The sequence below is a fragment of the Lynx rufus genome, unplaced genomic scaffold (assembly GCF_022079265.1).
Source record: "Lynx rufus isolate CCGP_SWC_20201006 ecotype Redwood Valley unplaced genomic scaffold, mLynRuf1.p SCAF_34, whole genome shotgun sequence".
NCBI lineage: Eukaryota > Metazoa > Chordata > Mammalia > Carnivora > Felidae > Lynx > Lynx rufus.
In genome coordinates, this window is record NW_025814850.1 from 2,781,294 (window position 1) to 2,799,903 (window position 18,610).

At 51.9% G+C, this 18,610-nt stretch overlaps 1 protein-coding gene across 1 annotated transcript in view; it reads left to right on the forward strand.

Moving 5' to 3' along the window:
• Positions 1-17,683, forward strand: part of DBF4B (DBF4 zinc finger B) — a 32,964-nt gene extending 15,281 nt beyond the window's left edge. Inside the window, exons 4-13 of the mRNA XM_047093251.1 lie at positions 2,053-2,238; positions 2,856-2,906; positions 3,676-3,763; positions 6,074-6,150; positions 7,807-7,840; positions 9,290-9,339; positions 11,876-11,988; positions 14,738-14,846; positions 14,973-15,097; positions 15,903-17,683. Coding sequence (XP_046949207.1) covers positions 2,053-2,238; positions 2,856-2,906; positions 3,676-3,763; positions 6,074-6,150; positions 7,807-7,840; positions 9,290-9,339; positions 11,876-11,988; positions 14,738-14,846; positions 14,973-15,097; positions 15,903-16,578 — 1,509 coding nt within the window. The 3' untranslated portion in view covers positions 16,579-17,683. The remainder of the gene's footprint in view (positions 1-2,052; positions 2,239-2,855; positions 2,907-3,675; positions 3,764-6,073; positions 6,151-7,806; positions 7,841-9,289; positions 9,340-11,875; positions 11,989-14,737; positions 14,847-14,972; positions 15,098-15,902) is intronic.
• The last annotated feature ends 927 nt before the right edge of the window (positions 17,684-18,610 follow it).

An 18,610-nucleotide genomic window follows, 5' to 3' on the forward strand; every position in this document is an offset into this window, starting at 1 on the left:
CAGAACTGGAGCTTAAAACAAGTTATTTCTTACTACTCTGTGGAGCAGCTGGGTGGTTTCTCTGTTGGTTTCATCAAGGCTCCCGCCTACAGCTGCATTTGGGTGGAGGGTCAGCTTGGCTGGAAGGATGGAGTTGACCTCACACATCTGGGAGTTGGTGCTGGCTGCCTCTCTATGGCTTCTCAGGTGTCGTTTGAGAGGCTTCTTACATATGTTGTATCTACGCGTAACATCATATGTGTATACAGTAAGCTAGACCAGCCTGTTGACACGGCGGTCTCATGGTAGCTTTCTAAGAAGGTGAAGGGGGAAGCTACACGACCTCTTGAGACTCAGGCTCTGGAACACGTTTCACTACATTGTGTTGTTCCAGAGGAGTCTGATTGAAGGCGATGGAAGAGGGGGCTCTGCCTCCTGATAGGAATAGCCGTCACATTGCAGAAGAGTAGGCAGACTGGAGTGGGAGCCACATGCAGCCATCGGACCATCGGCCGCGTTTATATAGGACAGTCATTGTCCTCCTCCCCCCGCCCACCATTTGTTTTTGCCATATTACAGAACATAGGTACTCTCATTCAAGCCATAACTTTAAAGATTCTTTTTGTGATAAAACGTACACAACATAAGATGTGCCATTTTAATCCTTTGTAAATGTACAGTTTTCAGCATTAATTACATTCACGCAGCTGGGCCGCCGTAACCACTGTTTCCACAACTTTTATCACCCCAGACAGACACTCTGTAACCAGTAAGCAAGAACTTCCCACTTCCCTTTTCTGCAACCCCTGTCCAATCCCCCGTCTGTCTCTGTGAATTTGCCTATTCTAGAGACCTGTCAGTGGACTCACAGATAGTCGTTCTTTTGTGTCTGCCGCCTTTCACTTAGCGTAATCTTTTCCAGGCTCATCCATGTTGTAGCGTGTATCTTCACTTCATGTCATGACTGAGCAATATTTTGTTGTATGTACACATCACATTTTGTCTATCATCTGTTGGTCACTTGAGTTATTTGCATTTTTTGGCTATTATAAATAATGCTGCGGTGAGCAAGGATGTACAAGTATCTGTTCAAGTCCTTGTTTCCAGTTCTTTGGGGGGCGTTCCTAGAAGCAGAATTGCTGTGGTAGACGTTGGTAGACCGTGTTTAGCTTTTTCAGGGACTTAAACAGTTGTTGGTTTTTTCGTTTTGTTTTTGTTTTGTTTTAAGCTCAGTGCTAAGTTTCTCATCCAGTCCACCCTTCAGAGAGGGCCATCATTCATCCTGACTTTTAGTGGTGTGCTGGAGGTGGAGCCAGTTGTTAGCATCTCTTTCCAGTTCCACGTTCAGTAACATCATGTCAGTAGCTTGCAATCAGCCATAGTGGGAGTTCTGACCCCCCAGAAATCAGCACATGCTTCGTGGCAGGGATTTTTCCCTGGCGAGTGGGTCACTAAGCATTAGCCACCTCGCCACTGCTTATTTCCATCTTTTCTTCTCCCCACAAATATGAGTTGAGTGTCCTTGTGCTTCAGGCACTGTGTTGGGCCCTTGGGATACAAAGATGAGTCAGACCCTCTCAGTGCCAACGAGGAGCTTACAGGTAGGATGAGCGGATACCTGTGCAGCTCAGTAGCAGGCAAACTCTTGTCTTGTTTCATGTTTTTGTTCCTATTTTTGGTAGTGTGGTCAGGATCACAGGCGCGGTGTCTGGATGCCCCCGAGTATCTTCACAGGAATGCCATGGCTTAACCAGCTACTTTTAATCCTGTTGGGCCCCGCCAGTGTGCTCTTTCTCTGTGCAGACTCAATCTGGTCAAACCACAGAGCCTGTGGCCTTCTGCTGCTGGGTCAGGAGCAGCAGTTCTGGAGACAAAACCTGTATTATATATATAAACCCTATTATGTTTCAGGATGATGTCTTCTTGAGGGCTCAGTACAAAACTGCACTTGGTCTATTTAAGGACATTGATTCTGAAACTTCTGGCAGCCAAGATTTCCTTCCCCAACCTCTCAGAATCGATAATTCTACATCTGCCTTCTGGTTTTCAGCCACCTCTGTGATCTGGTTTCAGGTAATTGAGGGTTTTCTGAGCAAAGAAGTAAGTTACATCGTGTCCAGCCGCAGGGAAGTGAAGGCAGAGAGCAGTGCGACAGACCACAGAGGCTGCCCCAGTCCCAGCGAGGTCAGGGTGCAGACACCGTCCACGGCCCATCCGAAGTGCGGCCACCCCCGGCCTCCACAGAAACCCACAGACTCGGTAAGAACCTCATCAGGTAGGAAAGGTGTGTTTTCTGAGCAACGGAAATAGGCCTCGGTGAGCCATTGTGGGCGGTCTCAGGCTTTAGTTCCATCTGGATTAATTTAACCTCTCATTTGAATTCGGAGACTGAAAATATTTTATCATAGCTCTAGATCTAAAAACCTTCGCAACTGGTTATCCCCATGCTGTCCCTTCTGTGATACATTTCACTTTTTAAGGGACTTCAGAGTCAGAGGGTCAAAAACAATAGGAAGGTCCTCTGTAAACCAGAGAGGGCGTGTTGAAATTGGCCCAGACCTGTCTGCTGGGGGTGTGGAGACTCGTAAAGAGAGGTCTGAGAGTACTGGTGACACTTTGGCCTTGGGTAAATTCAGAATGCGCTTCTCCACCTGGGTCCAAGCTGCAGCTACCTGTGGGTGACCCGGGACTGTGTGTGGCTTTACCTTTACCTCCAAAAGGTTCTCTAGGCTTCTGTTTCTGCTGCTCCTCAGCTGTCAATGCTCCCAGCTTTCCAAGACACATGACTCCCAAGCCCTCACCAGCACCTGTGTGAACATCTGTTTGTGCACAGGTGGGCTGCACAGCGTACCTCATTGCCCTTCTCTTCCTGTCAGGTGCCTTTGAGCAGAGGGAAGGAGCTACTGCAGAAAGCCATCAGAAACCAGGTGAGCGGAGGGGGGCGGGCTGCAGGTGGACGTCTCTGGCACAGGGGAGGATCTAACCTTTCTTAGGAGGGGCTTCTGAAGTACTGACACAGAACGCACAACCTGTGAGACGTACCGTCCTTCTTTTCTTCTTACAAATGAGGAAGTAGAGCTCAGAGAAGTTCAGTGATTTGTCCAGGGTCGCCCAGGGTGGCGGTGGTAGAGCCCAGATTTGACTCCCTAATCCTTCCAACACCAGAGCCTAGCACGAGCACCTTGGAGGGGATGCCGCGCTGCACATAAGCCGGACTTTGTGCATCTTTTAGCAGTTTGTCCCTTTTGTGGGACCCAGAGCCATGAAAGCGAAGCAGCGGGGGGAGGAGTTCAGGTGATCTCGGGAGCACAGTGGGTAAAGTGGCATCGAGAAGGGGGCGCAGGCTGTGGCAGGGGAAGGCCGTGTGCCGTCCTGGGGCAGCAGGGCAGGAACGGCCTGAGGCCAGCACAGCTTCCTGCTTGATGATGGTGACGGTCGGTCGGTCGCCAGTATTTATTGTGAGAGCTTTCCTCCAAGAGGCCCTCCTGACAGCTCTCTGGGAAGCCTGTGCTGCTTCCTGGTCACAAGTGCCTGGAGCAGCAGCCCCTGCCTCCCGCTGTGGCCAGCGCTTGTGGAGGAGAGGGTCTTTCAGGGGACTGGGGTAGACTCTCCCATAACGTCTCTTCACGGGGTGCCTCAGAGCTGCTCAGGCCTTGGGGAGTCTCTTGCTCCTGCCTGACTGCTTTGTCTTCCCAGGGGAGCAGCAGCGGAGGAGGTGGTGGGAGCAGCAACAGTCTCCTGACCAGTGCCCGCTCCTGGGGAGTGAGGATCCTGCATGTGGACGGTACCGTTTCTGCCCAGGGCTTCTGCAGAGGGGTGTTGGTGACTGACTGGGAACATCCGCTTTTAGAGGGATGTCAGCCAGTATGAGCTAGCTGAAAGCCGAATGTACCCACTCATCATGTGGCCCCACAGCGGTGGGGGGTGTGGAGACCAGCAGTAGTCCTAGCAGGTGCTCGGTCCTAGCACCTAGGACGGTGCTGCTTTGTGGAACGCCCTACGGCTCTCCTCAAGCTGGTGTGATGACCCTTTTCACAAACCGGAAACCCTCCTGGTAGCCACAACCACTTACCAGCTGTGACTCTGTGCTAGGAATGAGCTCAAGTCAGTCCCCACTGCAGTCATTTGTCCATTGTACAGATGAGGTAATTGAGCCTTAGATGTTAAATAAATTACCCATAGTTTCATCAGAAGCGAGGGGTGTGTGGGGCGCCTGGGTGGCTCAGTCGGTTGAGTGTCCGACTTCGGCTCAGGTCATGATCTCACGGTCTGCGAGTTCGAGCTCCGCGTCAGGCTCTGTGCCGACAGCTCGGAGCCTAGAGCCTGTTTCGGATTCTGTGTCTCCCTCTCTCTCTGCCCCTCCCCCGTTCATGCTCTGTCTCTGTCTCAAAAAAATAAATAAACGTTAAAAAAAAAAAATAGTCATATAAAAAAGAAATGAGGGGTGTGGCCCACATTCCAACCTAGTTTGACCTGACTAAATTTCATGTGCTTTCGGGGAGCCTCTCTGGCTCGGTGGGTAGGGCATGCAACTCTTTGATCTTGGGGGTGTGAGTTCGAGGCCCACATTTGGTATAACCTCTAATTTCTTAAAATTATTTTTATACAAAATTTTAACTAAAAACATTTTTTTTTAAATAAAATCTTAAACTTTTTCGTGGGGCGCCTGGGTGGCTCAGTCGGTTAAGCGGCCGACTTCGGCTCAGGTCATGATTTCGCGGTCCATGAGTTCGAGCCCCGCGTCGGGCTCTGTGCTGACAGCTCAGAGCCTGGAGCCTGTTTCAGATTCTGTGTCTCCCTCTCTCTGACCCTCCCCCGTTCATGCTCTGTCTCTCTCTGTCTCAAAAATAAATAAACGTTAAAAAAAAATTAAAAAAAAAAAAAGAAACTTTTTTCGTATTTATGTAGGGTTTCCTCGCTGTAACCACCTGTTTGCAGGCTGTAATAAATTTACATTAGAATAGCTATCCTAGGGGCAACTTGAGTGGCTCAGTTGGTTAAGCAGCTCATCCCAGGTCATCATCTCATGGTTCCTGAGATCGAGCACCGCATGTTGGGCTCTGCACTGACAGCACAGAGCCTGCTTGGGATCATATCACTCTCTCTCTCTCTCTCTCTCTCTGTCTCTCTCTCTCTCTCTGTCTCTGTCTCTCTGTCTCTTCCTCTCTCTCCCTCTCTCACCCTCTCCCTCCCTCTCCCCCACCTCCCCTGCTCATGCTTGCTGGCACACACAACATGTGCAGACTCTCTCTGTGTCAATAAATAAACTTTATTTTTTAAGTTTTTATTTATTTTGAGATAGCACGAGTGGGGGAGGGGCAAGGAGAGATTGGGAGAGAGAGAATCCCAAGCAGGCTCTATGTTGTCAGCACAGAGCCCGATGCGGGGCTCAAACCCATGAACCATGAGATCATGACCTGAGCTGAAAACAAGAGTCGGATGCTTAACCAACTGAGCCACCCAGGTGCCCCCAAATAAATAAACTTAACAAAAAAAAAGAATCGGCTGGCAGTGACTGACTCTCACATGCAGCTCCACCTTGAGTCTAGGGTTTTCTCTAATCCATTGTAGGGGGCTGAACCCCATCCAGCCCAAGATCTGCCAGGGCAATAGAAAACTGCTCAGGAAGGTCCTGGTCTGGGATGTGGGGGGCTCCATTGTCACTAGAAAATCAGCCATTTCTGACGTGGTCTAATTTCCTGCCTTCCAGTGTGTTAGGGAAGCTCCTTCTGGGTCTGCCATATACAGCTACATCTGAGTAAGTCACATGACTGGTCTCCCCCCAATGGAAGCAGCTCTTCAGTGGTACATTAAAGCCCTTGTGAGCCATAAGGCACCTCCTGTTCAAGAGTTGTGTTCAGTACTACAAAACAGAGTGGGGCCAGCTTAGGTACTTTTCCCAGGATAGAGGACCCAGCCCTTTCTTTTATTATCAGCAGGTGCAGAGGTGACACATAGCCAGAAGGTGGCAGGCAAGGCTGGTGTGATCCAGTGGGCCAGGCCAGTGAAAAGTATAGCCCCTGGCCCCAGGAAGGGGCCACGCTGGGGAGATGAGGAGTGGCAGTCTGGCCACAGCCCTCTGTTTCTTCCACAGAAATGATGATGCACGTGCAACAGCTGTCTCTTGACACCTTGCGTGTGAAGAAACAGGGGCCAAAGAAGAAGCCAGAGGTAAGTCATCCTGCTGAACTGAAAGGAAATAGATGGTTTGTAAACAGTGAGTCTGTGACAACTTTGGTAAATCAGTGCCCCGTGCAGCCGTGTGTTCTTGGCCATCCTGGATCATGTACAAGAAGTGCAGCCTCTCAGCACACCCCTGATGTCCACAGCCTCCCATTGCCCTGTTCCCTCTTCCCTGTGTTACCTACAGATCTCCCGTGGTATACTGAGGCATTCACCGTGGCCTAGGCCGGGGACTGCCTGTGGGTAGTCCTGGCCTAGATAAAACATAAATGATCATGGCCTGCTGGCCAGGCTGCTGTTCTGGGGACAGCTCTTGGCCAGGGATGAGCCTGCAGATTGCATGGGTGGGGGCAGGGGATGTTGTGGTTTGAAATAGCTGTCACCTTCCAAATTCTTATTTGGCTTTTCCTTCCTTTGCTGGAGTTGGAACTGTGTGTACCACACACCAAAACCCAGGCTGATTTTTAAAGTCACGGTGTCTTCATCCAGCCTAAATCTGAGAAAGGATTAAGCCTTGCAGGGCCTGGCATCCAGGAATAGGACCAACAGTGGTAGTAGACCACAACCATACCAGATGGAATCTCTGCCTCAGCTCCCCTCGCTCCACACCCTCTGGTCTGGGAGTCTTTGGGGTTTTGCTGCTGCTATTAAATAGATTTTCATTGTTCACAATTCAAAAGGTTATGCAATGAGTCTCTCTCCCCTGCGACTTCTCTTCCCCAGCCACCAAGCTCCCTCCCTGAGATAAACAGTGCAAACAGTTTTTCAGGTTTCCTTCCAGGATCCGTGCATGTACAAACAGATATGTCAAAGTCCCCCCCCCCCCCCTTATGCAAATGCACAGTATTTTTACTTTGCTTTGTTCACTTAATAATCTATTTTGTAGATACTTAGGGATCTTCCAGAGTGAGTTCTGGGTGCAGTCTGCTGATGTTTGAGGAAATATGGAAGCTGCTTTGGGTCATGTTTGCCCTGGAGGAGTGGCCTAGAAGAGAATCCTAATCTCACTGGGCCCAGAGGCACAGACAGTCATGGACCCACTAGATCTCTCCTGCCTGCCCCCACCCCAATTCTACCTGATTTCTTACATTTTTCCATTTAGTTTGTAATATTAGTTTGACCTTGGCCTAAACGTTGGTCTTGACCAAGAGAGTCCTAATACACAAGACAGGGCACAGGAAGGCAAGAGGCAGTCTCTTTACACTTGTCCTGTAAGCTGATCTGGGATGCCAGCAGTGCCTAGGAAATGCAAGCTGCCATTTAGTGAGCACCTGCTCTGCATCAGTCTATTACCTACTTTGTTTGCATTTGTGCCACATCGGCCAGGTAGGGAGGTGCTTGTCACACCCCGGGTGGCACAACTCCACTTGGTGCCCAGGCTTGGGGCTTCTGTGGCTCTTGCTCTTCACTGTCCTGCATTTCCTCCACAAACTCAGCTGCCACTGAGATGCACACACCGCACTCACCGCTCCTCACGTCCCTGGGGAGGCAGAGGGAGCCGTCCTGTCAAGTTGGCTCCGCTCAGGGCCCAGCCCATAGCAGGAAGCAAAGTGGGGCAGACTCACAGCGACTCGGTTCACCAGGCCCTCTTCCTCGACCCTCTAGCTCCCTCACATCCTTAACCTATTTTCCCTTTCCATTTAGGGAACGCGTCCAGCAGAGTCAAGAACGCGGAAAGGTCAGTGTGGTAGCTTTCCTCATCTAATTGCAGTCCCTCCCTCCTAAACGCTTCCCCACGGCTCCCTCTGTGGCAGCATCTGCTCACTTTTCTGCGGCAGGAAGCGAGTCCAGGTTGTGTTGCTCTGTTGTGTTTCCAGGGCCTGAGCTTTGCAGACAGGAGGGCAAGAGAGGGGTACCCATGAGCAAGTCCAGGGCTGCCCAGCCGGGGCTTTTCCTTGGCGCCAAGACCCCACGCGGCCGCTCTGGCTCCTACATCCCCTGCCCGTTCTGGGCATTAACTGAAGTTCGGCTTCCTTTTCCTTCTGATTCAAGAGCAGTTTGGGGTGGGCAGTTTGACAGCTGCCTACCACTTTCCCAAATGCCAAACTCCCTGAAATTGACAAACAGGCAGATTGACAGCCCGGCTCCCAGCCCCTCTTGGACCGCAAGAGAGTTTCTCCCCCTGGATGTTTCTCCCAAAGATGCTCTTTAAGTGGCATTTATTCGTGCACAAGCAGGAGCTAAGAAAAGTCACTTGGCACCTCTCATGTTCAAAATTCAAGGAAATCTGTGGGGGAATTGATTTTAATCACTGTCTGAGTTAATTAGAAAGACAAGAAATCGCCCCCAAAAAGTAATTAATGGGAGCTGCTGCCATGTGAGGAGTGAGGCTGCTTTTTGCTTGGGCGCTGGTGGAGCCTGGGGGGGGGTCTGCGAGCTGGGAGGCGCCAGCCTCTGGATGGGGTCTGGGGCTGTTATCTCTGACAGGGCTTTGGTCACTGTGGGAAGTAGAGGTGGTTCTTAATACCTAAGAGGTTTTAGAAACTGTGTGAATAATTAGCTAGTAGAGGATGAATCTCCTGATTAACTGAGCAAATTTGTCTTCCCAGCACCCCTTTGCCCTGTTCATTCAGGAACGAGATTTTACCCTTGATACGTTTTTTTTTACTGCCCTCTGCTGTGATCCCTAAACACTCTTTAGCTCTCTTCCTCCCTGCTTTCCCCCAGAAAACCCAGGATCCTCCGGGAGTGTTCTGCCTGGGAGTGTTCTTGGGCCCCTCAGGATTCTGAGACTCCCAAGAGGAAAGGTCAGGGAAGGACCCAGGGCTTTAAGCAGAAACCAGCTGGGGCTGGGTTCTGCCCCGCAGCCAGGTTTCTGACCTGCGGCTCACAGCCTCCAGAATCCACACACAGGAGGGTCCTGTACCCTGCTTTGGGGCTCGGGGCACCCTGCGGCCTCTCCCCAGTGGGGGAATTCTCTCTCCCAGGGTAGAGGCCGGAGGAGATGGGAATGGGTGTCCTGCCTCAGCCAAATGGAAAGGTGTGCCTCGGGGTGGCGTAGGCTCCTGCTCTGAGCAACTCTTAAACCTTGGCAGAGCCTTACCTCTCTAGCGTTTCCTGTGTGTGTGTGGTGTGGGCCCTGCATCGGAGCCCACAGATGGCTGACGTGTGTGCTTTTTCTTTCCAGTGGCCAGACTGAAGGCACCATTCCTCAAAATTGAAGATGAGAGCAGGCAAGTAGTGGTGGTTGGCCGGGGGGTGGGGGGGCCTCTCCCCTTTCCCTCCCCTCAGACCCACCAGGCCCGCACAGAGGAGAGGTGCTCAGGGGCCCCAAGCTGACGTGGGGGTCATGGAGCCCCTCAGCCCTGCACCTTCGTCTTCCCCAGAAACCGCTTTCTCCCCCTGTCATGGAGAAGTCTCCCACAGACCAGGAGGAGCCTCTGAAGGTGGCATTGCACAGGTGGCACTCCTCTTGGTCATGAGTCAGAGGTTAGTGACCCTGTGTGTGAATTACCTCTTTCTAATGCTCTGCTTTTATGAGCACATGATGTCCCATCCAGGCTCATTACTGCTCCTCGTTTCCCTGTGGGCACACACTGATGCTTAATACCGAATTGTTGCTGGCCCAGGACAGTGCCAGTATGGTCCTCGTGACCAAAGCCAGGGCTCTTGGGGTGGTGTTGGAGACTCCCTTGTCAAACCACCCTGTACTGGAAGCCTTTCTGGTTGGCTGTGCAAAACCCTTTTCTGACACCTGCTCTCTCATGAGGAGAAAGACTGGCATGAGGAGACTCTACCCTTTTCCTAGTGGGGAAATCAAGGTCAGAGAAATTAAGGGACTTGTATACGGCCATTTTACCAATGAATCTTAGCCCAAGGCCAGAATCCAGATGTCCTGCCTGGTGTCCTTTTCACTCAGCCCTAAATGTCCACCAGTATGGCCCCTTCTTACCTAGAGCAGGAGGGTCACATTGGTTATAATCTATGAGCTGTTAGTCACCTTGGTTATTACTGACTCTTCGATAAGCACTAGATCAAAAACCTGCGAATCTATAATTATCTCAGAGGTTTTTCTTAGGGAGAGGGAGACACAGAATCCAAAGCAGGCTCCAAGCTCTGAGCTGTCAGCACAAAGCCCAATTTGAGCCTTGAACCCACGAACCATAGGATCATGACCTGAGTCGAAGTCGGACACTTACCCAACTGAGCCACCCAGGTGCCCCTAAAGATTTTTTTGTTTTTTTTATTTTTAAAGAAAAAGCTCATGTGAACCTAGCAGAGACTCCCAGGACCAGAGCTTTCTGGGTCCCTAAGCCTCAGGCAGGGCAGCTAAAAGACCTGGTGCTGGGAGCCTGGCATGCCTGCCTACCCTCCAGCTGGACCTAGATTTCCTTCTCAGTACCTGACCACAGTACAGAATTGGCTTTGGTGACCCAAAAATTAGTGGAGGGAACACAGAAAGGTAATGAGATGCTCTCTCCTTCAGTTCCAGTTGCGGGCGGGGGGTACTTCCCAAACTCAGCCCCTTCACTACCAGTTAAATACAAGTAGCGATGACTCATACACAGCGGCATAAGAGACGCCACCAGTGCCTCAGCGTCTCACTGCACATGGCACAGGCGACATCACTTACTGGAATGGTGTCCACGTGTTTGTGTGCCCCTGGCATCACGGGCAGGATTGGAGATGAGGTTTCTTGTGGTTCTGTTTATGCGCTCTTCTGAAGCCTTGTAGCTTCACCCACCTCAACTTTGCAACCTTCTAAGCAGAAACAAAACATTGAGGAGGAAGAAAGAGGGGTACTGGGGTGGTGAAGTGCACCTCCTCCTTCTTAAGGATCCAAGAAGACCCTGTGGGCCACAGGGCTCCCACCATGCCCCGCCTGGGGAACCCATGGCCTGCACTCTCTCCTGGAGTGCCCACTGTTTCAACCAAACATGGTTTCCAAGCCTGCAAGTTCTATGAGCAGGCTTTGCTGAGTATCCACAGATCCCCAGATCTGGTTCTGAAAGTTTCTGGAACATGAGCAACTTTAGGCAAACCACCAAAACAACTTAGTATAGATCTGACTACCCAGAACCTTCACTGTGCTTCTCTTTTCCATTCAGAATACCTCCAGTCGGGTGGTACAAAGGAGCAGCCCAGAGCAAAAATGTTCCTCTTCTTGGAATAGGAAAATCACTGTTCTGGTTTAAACCTTCCTCCATTTAGGTCTGTCAGGCTAGAGTCCTCAAACATGGTTTGTTTTATTTATTTTTTAAATACTTTATTTTTAAATAATCTCCACACCCAATGTGGGGCTCAAACTCCCAACCCCAAGATCAAGAGTCGCATGCGCCACTGACTGAGCCAGCCAGGCGCCCCCTTAAAGGTGGTTCAGGGTCAGGAAGCAAAGTAGAGAGATAGATCACTAGTTGGGAGACATGCCCTGTTGCCTGGTCTTGACCACTCACCAGTCGTGAGCCCTTGGGCAAGTCACAGAACCTTTTGGGCTCCGTTTCCTCTTCTGTAAAAATGGGCTAAGAACCACTTGTTCCCGTTAGCTCAGATGAGGCAGCGAGGTAAACTGGGCTTTGATGAGTAGACCGGGAGAGCATAAATATTCATCTAACCAGGAAGGCTGGTGAGGGTTTGGTTCTAGAACCGAAAACCCTGTGCAGGGGAGTGGCCATTTTATCAGGATTGGAATTCTAGGGGGTTGGGACTGGCCGCTTTCCTCATCCTATCCTTGCCCCACTGTAGTCAAAATGGAAGTTTTCTGTGTTTCAGGAAGTTTCGTCCTTTCCACCATCAGTTTAAATCCTTTCCTGAAATTTCTTTTCTGGGACCCAAAGATGCAAGCCCTTTTGAAGCCCCGATGACCCTGGGCAGCTCGCATCATACCAGGTGGGTCTTTCTGGTCTGAGTACCAAGGGCTGGTTGCAGGCAAGGTCCTTCCCCTCCAGAGCCTGCTGGTCTGATTTGGGAATGGCCATGTGTTCGCTCCTTAGGCAAAGTCTATTCTGGGAACTTAGCCCAGACCCTAGGAGTCTTCATCCGTTTTACTTGGTGCTTTCCGTCCCTACTGAAGAATTTGACTTGTGTCCAGAGGGCAGTAGACTGGTTTCTAAAAGGTCTACAGACCATCTTTATCAGAGTCCCCTGGGGTCCCATTAAAAAGGCAGGTTCTCATACTCCACACCTACAGAATCACAGTCTCTGATGATGAATCCCCCAAAACTGCATTCCTGTGAGTTCCCAGGTGATTTTTATGCACATCAGAGCTGGAGGCCTTTGGGGCTAAACATCAGGAATAACTAAGGGGCAAGGAATCTGGGGACCTACCGCATTGTGTGGCCCAGAGTGGTTCATAGGCTGTGGGTGTTCTTCCTCCGCAGATGTGTGAGAATGTGAACCTTCACTGAGCAGAGTGCAGCAGGGAGGACTACAGGGAGAGAGTGGCCCAGGGGCGGGGGCAGAAGGGGCGAGCTGGAGAAAATCTGTGGGAGGAAATGTTTAATATTTTTCATTTTTAAATTATTGTATTTTAGTTCCAAATTCAGAAGTTACAGAGGGTTTAAAATGAAAAGTCTGTATTCCACACCTGCCCTCTAATCTCCATAGTGTGGGTCTGTGTCCAGGCGTAGTTTATGCATCCTTTTCTCTTATATAAAGAGTAGCATAACATTGGGCTATTTCTAGCTTTTTCCACTTGATGTATTCTTTTTTTTTTTTTTTTAATGTTTATTTATTTTTGAGACAGACACAGATCGTGAGTGGGGAAAGGGCAGAGAGAGAGGGAGACACAGAATCTGAAACAGGCTCCATGCTCTGAGTTGTCAGCACAGAGCCCGACATGGAGCTCGAACTCACAAACCATGAGATCGTGACCTGAGCCAAAGTCGGATGCTTAACCAACTGAGCCACCCAGGCGCCCCCCACTGATGTACTCTAGCTTAATTTCCTATTGGTCCCTAGAAAGCATCCTCATTTTTTAATGATTTTTTTTAATATATATTTTGTAACGTTTATTCATTTTCAAGACACAGAGAGAGACAGAGCATGAGTGGGGGAGGGACAGAGAGAGAGGGAGACAATCTGTAGCAGGCCTCAGGCCCTGAGCTGTCAGCACAGAGCCTGATGCAGGGCTCGAACTCACGGAGCACAAGATCATGACCTAACCTGAAGTCTGACACTTAACCGACTGAGCCACCCAAGCATCCCAATGATTTATTTATTTTTGAGAGAGTCAGGGGGACAGAGGATCTGAAACCAACTCTGCTGCGCTGATAGCAGTGAGCCCAATGTGGGACTTGAACTTCAGGAACCGTGAGATCATGACCTGAGCTGAAGTCGGAGGCTCAACCAACTGAGCCACCCAGGCGCCCCCCCACCGATGTACTCTAGATTAATTTCCAATTGGTCCCTAGAAAGCATCCTCATTCTCTTCTGTGGCTTCAGTGTCTTCCATTGTGTGGTCTTACAGTATTTTATTTAACCAGTCTCTTACTGATGGATGCTTAGATTATTTCCAGGCTTTTGCTATTATAAATAATGCTATAGTGAATAGTCTTACGCAGAGTGAATTTGTAGAATAAATTCCTAAAAGCGGAGGTGCTGGGTCAAAGGGTACCTGCATTTATAATGTTGATAAATGCAGCCAAATTGCTCTTCGTGGGGGTGATGCCAGTGTGTGCTCTCATGCCCTGGCCCTGAGCCCATCTCCCCTCTTGCCTTGGCTGGTACAGTGAGCTGTCCGATGTCCTGACCTCTGCCAGTCTGATAGTTTAAAAACTGTATCTTAGTGTAATTTTCATTTTCATTTTTCTCATTATGAATGAGGTTAAGTAGGTTCATATGTTTGATCGTTTGACTCTTTTCATATGAATCTTCTTTTTATCTTTTGCCCATTTTTCTTTTCGGTTATTGATCACTTTTCTTATTGATTTGTAAAGAGCCCTTCATGTATTAGGGAAATGAGCCCTATTAGTTATAAATACACCTTCCCCTCCCCCAGTTTGTGATTTATCTTTTATTTACATTTTCTGCCATGCAAACATTTTTTTAGATTGCATGTAGTTGAATTTATCAGCTTTTTCCCATGTTTTCTACATTTTGCATCATGCTTAGAAAGTCGTCAGAGAGGGCTGTTTTGGACTTGGTTGAGCTTGCTCATACAGCCAAGCAGCCACTAGAAAGATGGGCCTGAAATTCAGACGAGAAGACACGTTTGAGAAAGAGATTGGAAAGTCCTCAACGAAGGTGGCATCCATGCAAGGAACAAGCCAGCGTGAGGGAGGAAGCCACCTGAAGCAGGGAAAGGGGACATTCGGGGTGGAGGAGGTTGGGGGCAGTATGGTGCCCTCACTACCACTGAGGCCCTTTGATTCTGCAGGTCAGATGAGCGTGGGTTTGAGTGTCAGGCTGGAACTGCCCTAGGAGGCCTTTTTGCTGCCCCTGGCACACGCCCTCACCTATGGTTTGAGATGTGTGGGCAGGGACCGGATAGGGTCCCCTCTGAGAGGCCTCGCCTTCCTCAGTTGCCTGGATGGGACGTGCCAAGTGTAGGCAGGTCTGCCTGACTGTTCTGGTCCTTCCCTCCGAGGGCCCCAACAGTGACTGCTTTCCCCCACCCCCACCCAATGCTTTCCTCCAGAGAACCCAAGGACCGAGAGCCAAGCCGGCGATTGGCCACCCGCACCCCACCCAGGAGAAGGAAGGGCTTCTGTGAGTGCTGTCAAGAGGCCTTTGAAGAGCTCCACGCGGTGAGCCTTCCCTGCCAAGCAGCTGCTCCCAGGCTGCTCTGACCGCGCTTTTCCTACCCGCCTCCACCCCACTCGCATCTCACCCTGGCCTTGACTAATGCCCTGTGCCCCTCTCACCCCGGGCAGCATCTCCAGAGCGCCCAGCACCGGGGCTTTGCCCTAGAAGCCCACCCGTATGCAGAAGTCGATCGGGTCATTGCCCAGCTCGGCCACAGCTTTGCTGACACCCCCTCGCAGGCCAGCCTCCCCAGGTGAGCACCATGAGCGGCCCTGCTGGCATGGTGGGCACTGCCGTGTCCTCACCGTCCTGCTGCTGCCCACTCCAGAGGGGAAGGAGCCAAACAGGACCAGGGATTGGTGGCGGTTGGAAGCCCTCCATTTGTGGCTTCAGCTGATGGGGACTGGGCCAGATCAGCACATGGCTCCCATCCTGATGCATAGCCATCGCCATGGTTGTGTGGGTAGGGAGGGCAGCTCAGCAGTGGCTGCTCCTGGCATGTGCCTGCTGATGTCCCTGTGTGGCCTTCTAAAAGTAGCGAGGGGGATTCCTGGGTTCCTCCCAGACAGGTAAGATGCAGTATCTTTCAGCCTCTCTGTAAGTTACCCCCAGAAAGGATTGCAGGGGGATCTCCAGCCCAGCTTTCTCTGCTGCCACCAGCTTGCTGTGGCTTCTTTCCTCTTGACCCAAGTCTTCACCTCCCCGGGCTCAGCTTGGAGAGCCAGGCTCTGTGCTGCATTCTCCAGCCGCCAAAGGGCACAGCCTCTGCTGTGGAATTATTAAATGGAACAGCCTCTAACCTGTTCCTCTGGCCAGCCCTGACCACAGGCCACAGAGCCAAAAGAGACACAGACAGCACTGGCCGCTACTGCAGGGGCAGCCCGAGAGCAAGCCTCTCACAGAGCCCCAGAGCGGGCCGCTCTCTTCATGCCAAAACTGAGAAGGGTAGTGCCATGCATGCCCCACCCACACCCTGCCCTCAGCCCTGACCCAGAAAGATCCCAACTTGCCACCTGCTCTGGAGTTGAGCCCTGAGGCCCAGTGTTTCTGTCCCGCAGGCAGCCAGGCTCCCCGTGTTCAGATCGTGACCTGCTGTGTCCTGAGACTCCGCCTCCTAGCCAGCCCTGCCATCCCAGGGCAGCATCTCCCAGGATGAAAGAGGAAGACGAGCATCAGGCCCCAGGCACTCCAGAGCAGGATGGGACGGTGGGCAGCATGAAGGCAACCGATGAACCTGTGGGGGCTGGTGAGATGCTGGGACCAGTAGCAAGCTGCCAGGAGCTGGGAGGGTCAGTTGATGTCATTGCAGACCCCCCAGAGACACCAGTGTCCAGGAGCCCTGCACACCAGAGCCTCTTGACAAGCTCTGGTTCTACAGAACTCTCTGGCTCGGATGTCGCACTTTTTGGCCACAAGCGGAAGATTCGGCTCCCCAGTGGCAATCCTGAAAAGAGGTCAGGGGTCTCCCGGCCACAGGCCTCATTCTTTGTTCCAAGAGCCACCAGCCCTTGTGGCGCCAGGACAGCCAGTGGCGGGCACCCCCTCTTCCTTCCCCCTCCTGATTGTGAGCACAGGCCTCTGGCCCCTCTCCTCCCCTGGTGCCACCCACAGACCTGCCTCCCCCTCCCCACAGATGGGCCCGCGGAGTGCTGGGCCACACAGCCCCCTTGGCCAGGGGAGGACAGCCCCCTGGGATCTGAGGATTCTGAGTGTGCCGCCCCTGGCCCTGGCTGACCAGCTCCCTAGCTGCCCTGTGGCTCCAGGCCAGCTGTCAGCCCACCTGCACTCAGCAGCTGACGTGCAGCCTTCAGGAAGACCCACAGAGAGCCCGTCTACCTCTGTCCCCTGCTCTCAACCAGCGGGGGAGCCAGCTGCTCCCAATGGTTCTGGGCCTCCCAGCCTCCCTGTCTCAGCCCTAGCCCAGTGCCAGCAGAGAACTGATACCATGAGTCTCCTGGGGCACGCAGTAGCTCTCTACTTGAGGGCCAGATACACAGAAGTTATACTCTGCTGAGTGCTGCACAGCCAGCAGGGGCCAGACCAAGCACAGGGAGGACAGCACCTCAGGGCCTCCCCACCAGAGCCAGAAGAGCCGCTGGCCTGGCCTTTGAAGTCCAAGAGAACAGCAGTTGTCATGGCCAAGCTCTGTAGGCTCGACAGAGCCAGTCCTCCCACTCACCGGGTCTTAGGTTAGGACCAAGAGAGTCTGGGCTGGGGGCTGCCCTCTACCCCTTCCTCCAGCCAGCTCCCTGACCAGGCAGCAATCTGATGGGCTTGCTCATCCCTGCCAGCTGCCCACACCAGGAGGCAGAGGCAAGGTTGGCATAGGGAGGGACCACAAAGCATCTAGAACGGCAGGAGCCCTGGCCTGGCTTCCTGTCCCTCTGAAGGCACTTGCCTCTTGCAGAGCCGAGTTTTGGTGTTCCCCACCCCCACCCCAGCCTCCTTTCCCAGGAGCATGTGGCTCTCCTGCTTTCTGAAATGCCTGTTTGTCCCCTCCCCCAGCCCCCCACGCTCGTGCACACAGATCCTCAGGAACATACGAAGCAGAGGAGGGGCTGGGCTGCAGCACCTCCAGAGCTCCCTCGCCCCCCTGCATTTGGTGGGAGCCTGGCGCTGAAATGACCTTTCTCCTGAGCCCAGGATATGGCCAGAGCCCCCTCTGGGGACCCCTCTGCTCTTCCCTGGCTGCCCTCTGCCATTTCTGCTGTTCCAGGGTCGGGATTCACCTGCCAACTTCTGCATCACCCTCTTCTCTCCCTCCTTCCCCAAGGACCTCCCCCCATTTCTTTCAGCCAAGCCATTAATCTGGAGACGAGATGGGTTTGCTATTGATTCTTTGGCCACTTTTTTTTTTTTTTTTTTTTTTACATTTTGTGCTGTGGTTCTTCTCACCCTTCTCTGCGTCTGTGTGTTTGTTTCTTTAAATGTTGAAGCTACAAGAAGCCTGGTGCTATTCTGTGTCTCATTTTGGAGGAAGAAAGGGGGGCCTCGCTGTGGGTGAGGACCTGAGTTGTTAGTTTGGAAATAGAGCAACTGTGTGTACAACCCTCATAGAGGTCATGTTTGGCCTTTTTATGCCATTCCTGTTAAATTTCACAATTAATCTTGGTTCAGGAACTGTAAATAAATTTGTTAATAACAAATAGCAAAGGGATAGGGCTGGAATGCAGTGTGTCAGGCCTTGATGTGCCCTCCAGTGACCCAAAGCAGGACTCAAGCCCAGCAGATGTGGACAGAGTAAGTGGATGGCCAGATAGGAGCCCCCTGCAAGTGGGAGAGCGTATGTCACAGCCCCTGAGGGCCGAGGGGAGGTCAGGCGGCATCTGTCCAGTCTCTGGTCACTCATTTGGCTCTGCTGCTAAAGGGGGCCCCAGGAGACCTGAGGCCGGACAGATGGGTGCTGCCCTCAGTGGCTCCTTGGCATAGGGACTATTCAAACCCCTTCCACTCCTCCGCAGATGACCTTGACTCAGACTCCACAGGCATTGCTTCTCCTTGCTCCTGATCCCCTTTCCACATCCAACTCCTACAAAGGAAGCAGTGTCCTTCCTTCCTGTCACTGTCCCTGCTCTCCAGTCCACCCAGCCAGCCTCATCAAATTCCTTTTCTTGGGTTTGCCATCTCTTCCCTCTGCCCTAAAACTCCATCCTGGAAAACACTTGCATTGATTCAGCAGGCTCCCCCCACTGTTCTCCAGCTCCTTCCTGCGGTCTACAGCCACTGCCTCCATGTCTGCACCTTCTTGCCCTTCCAAACCCGCGGA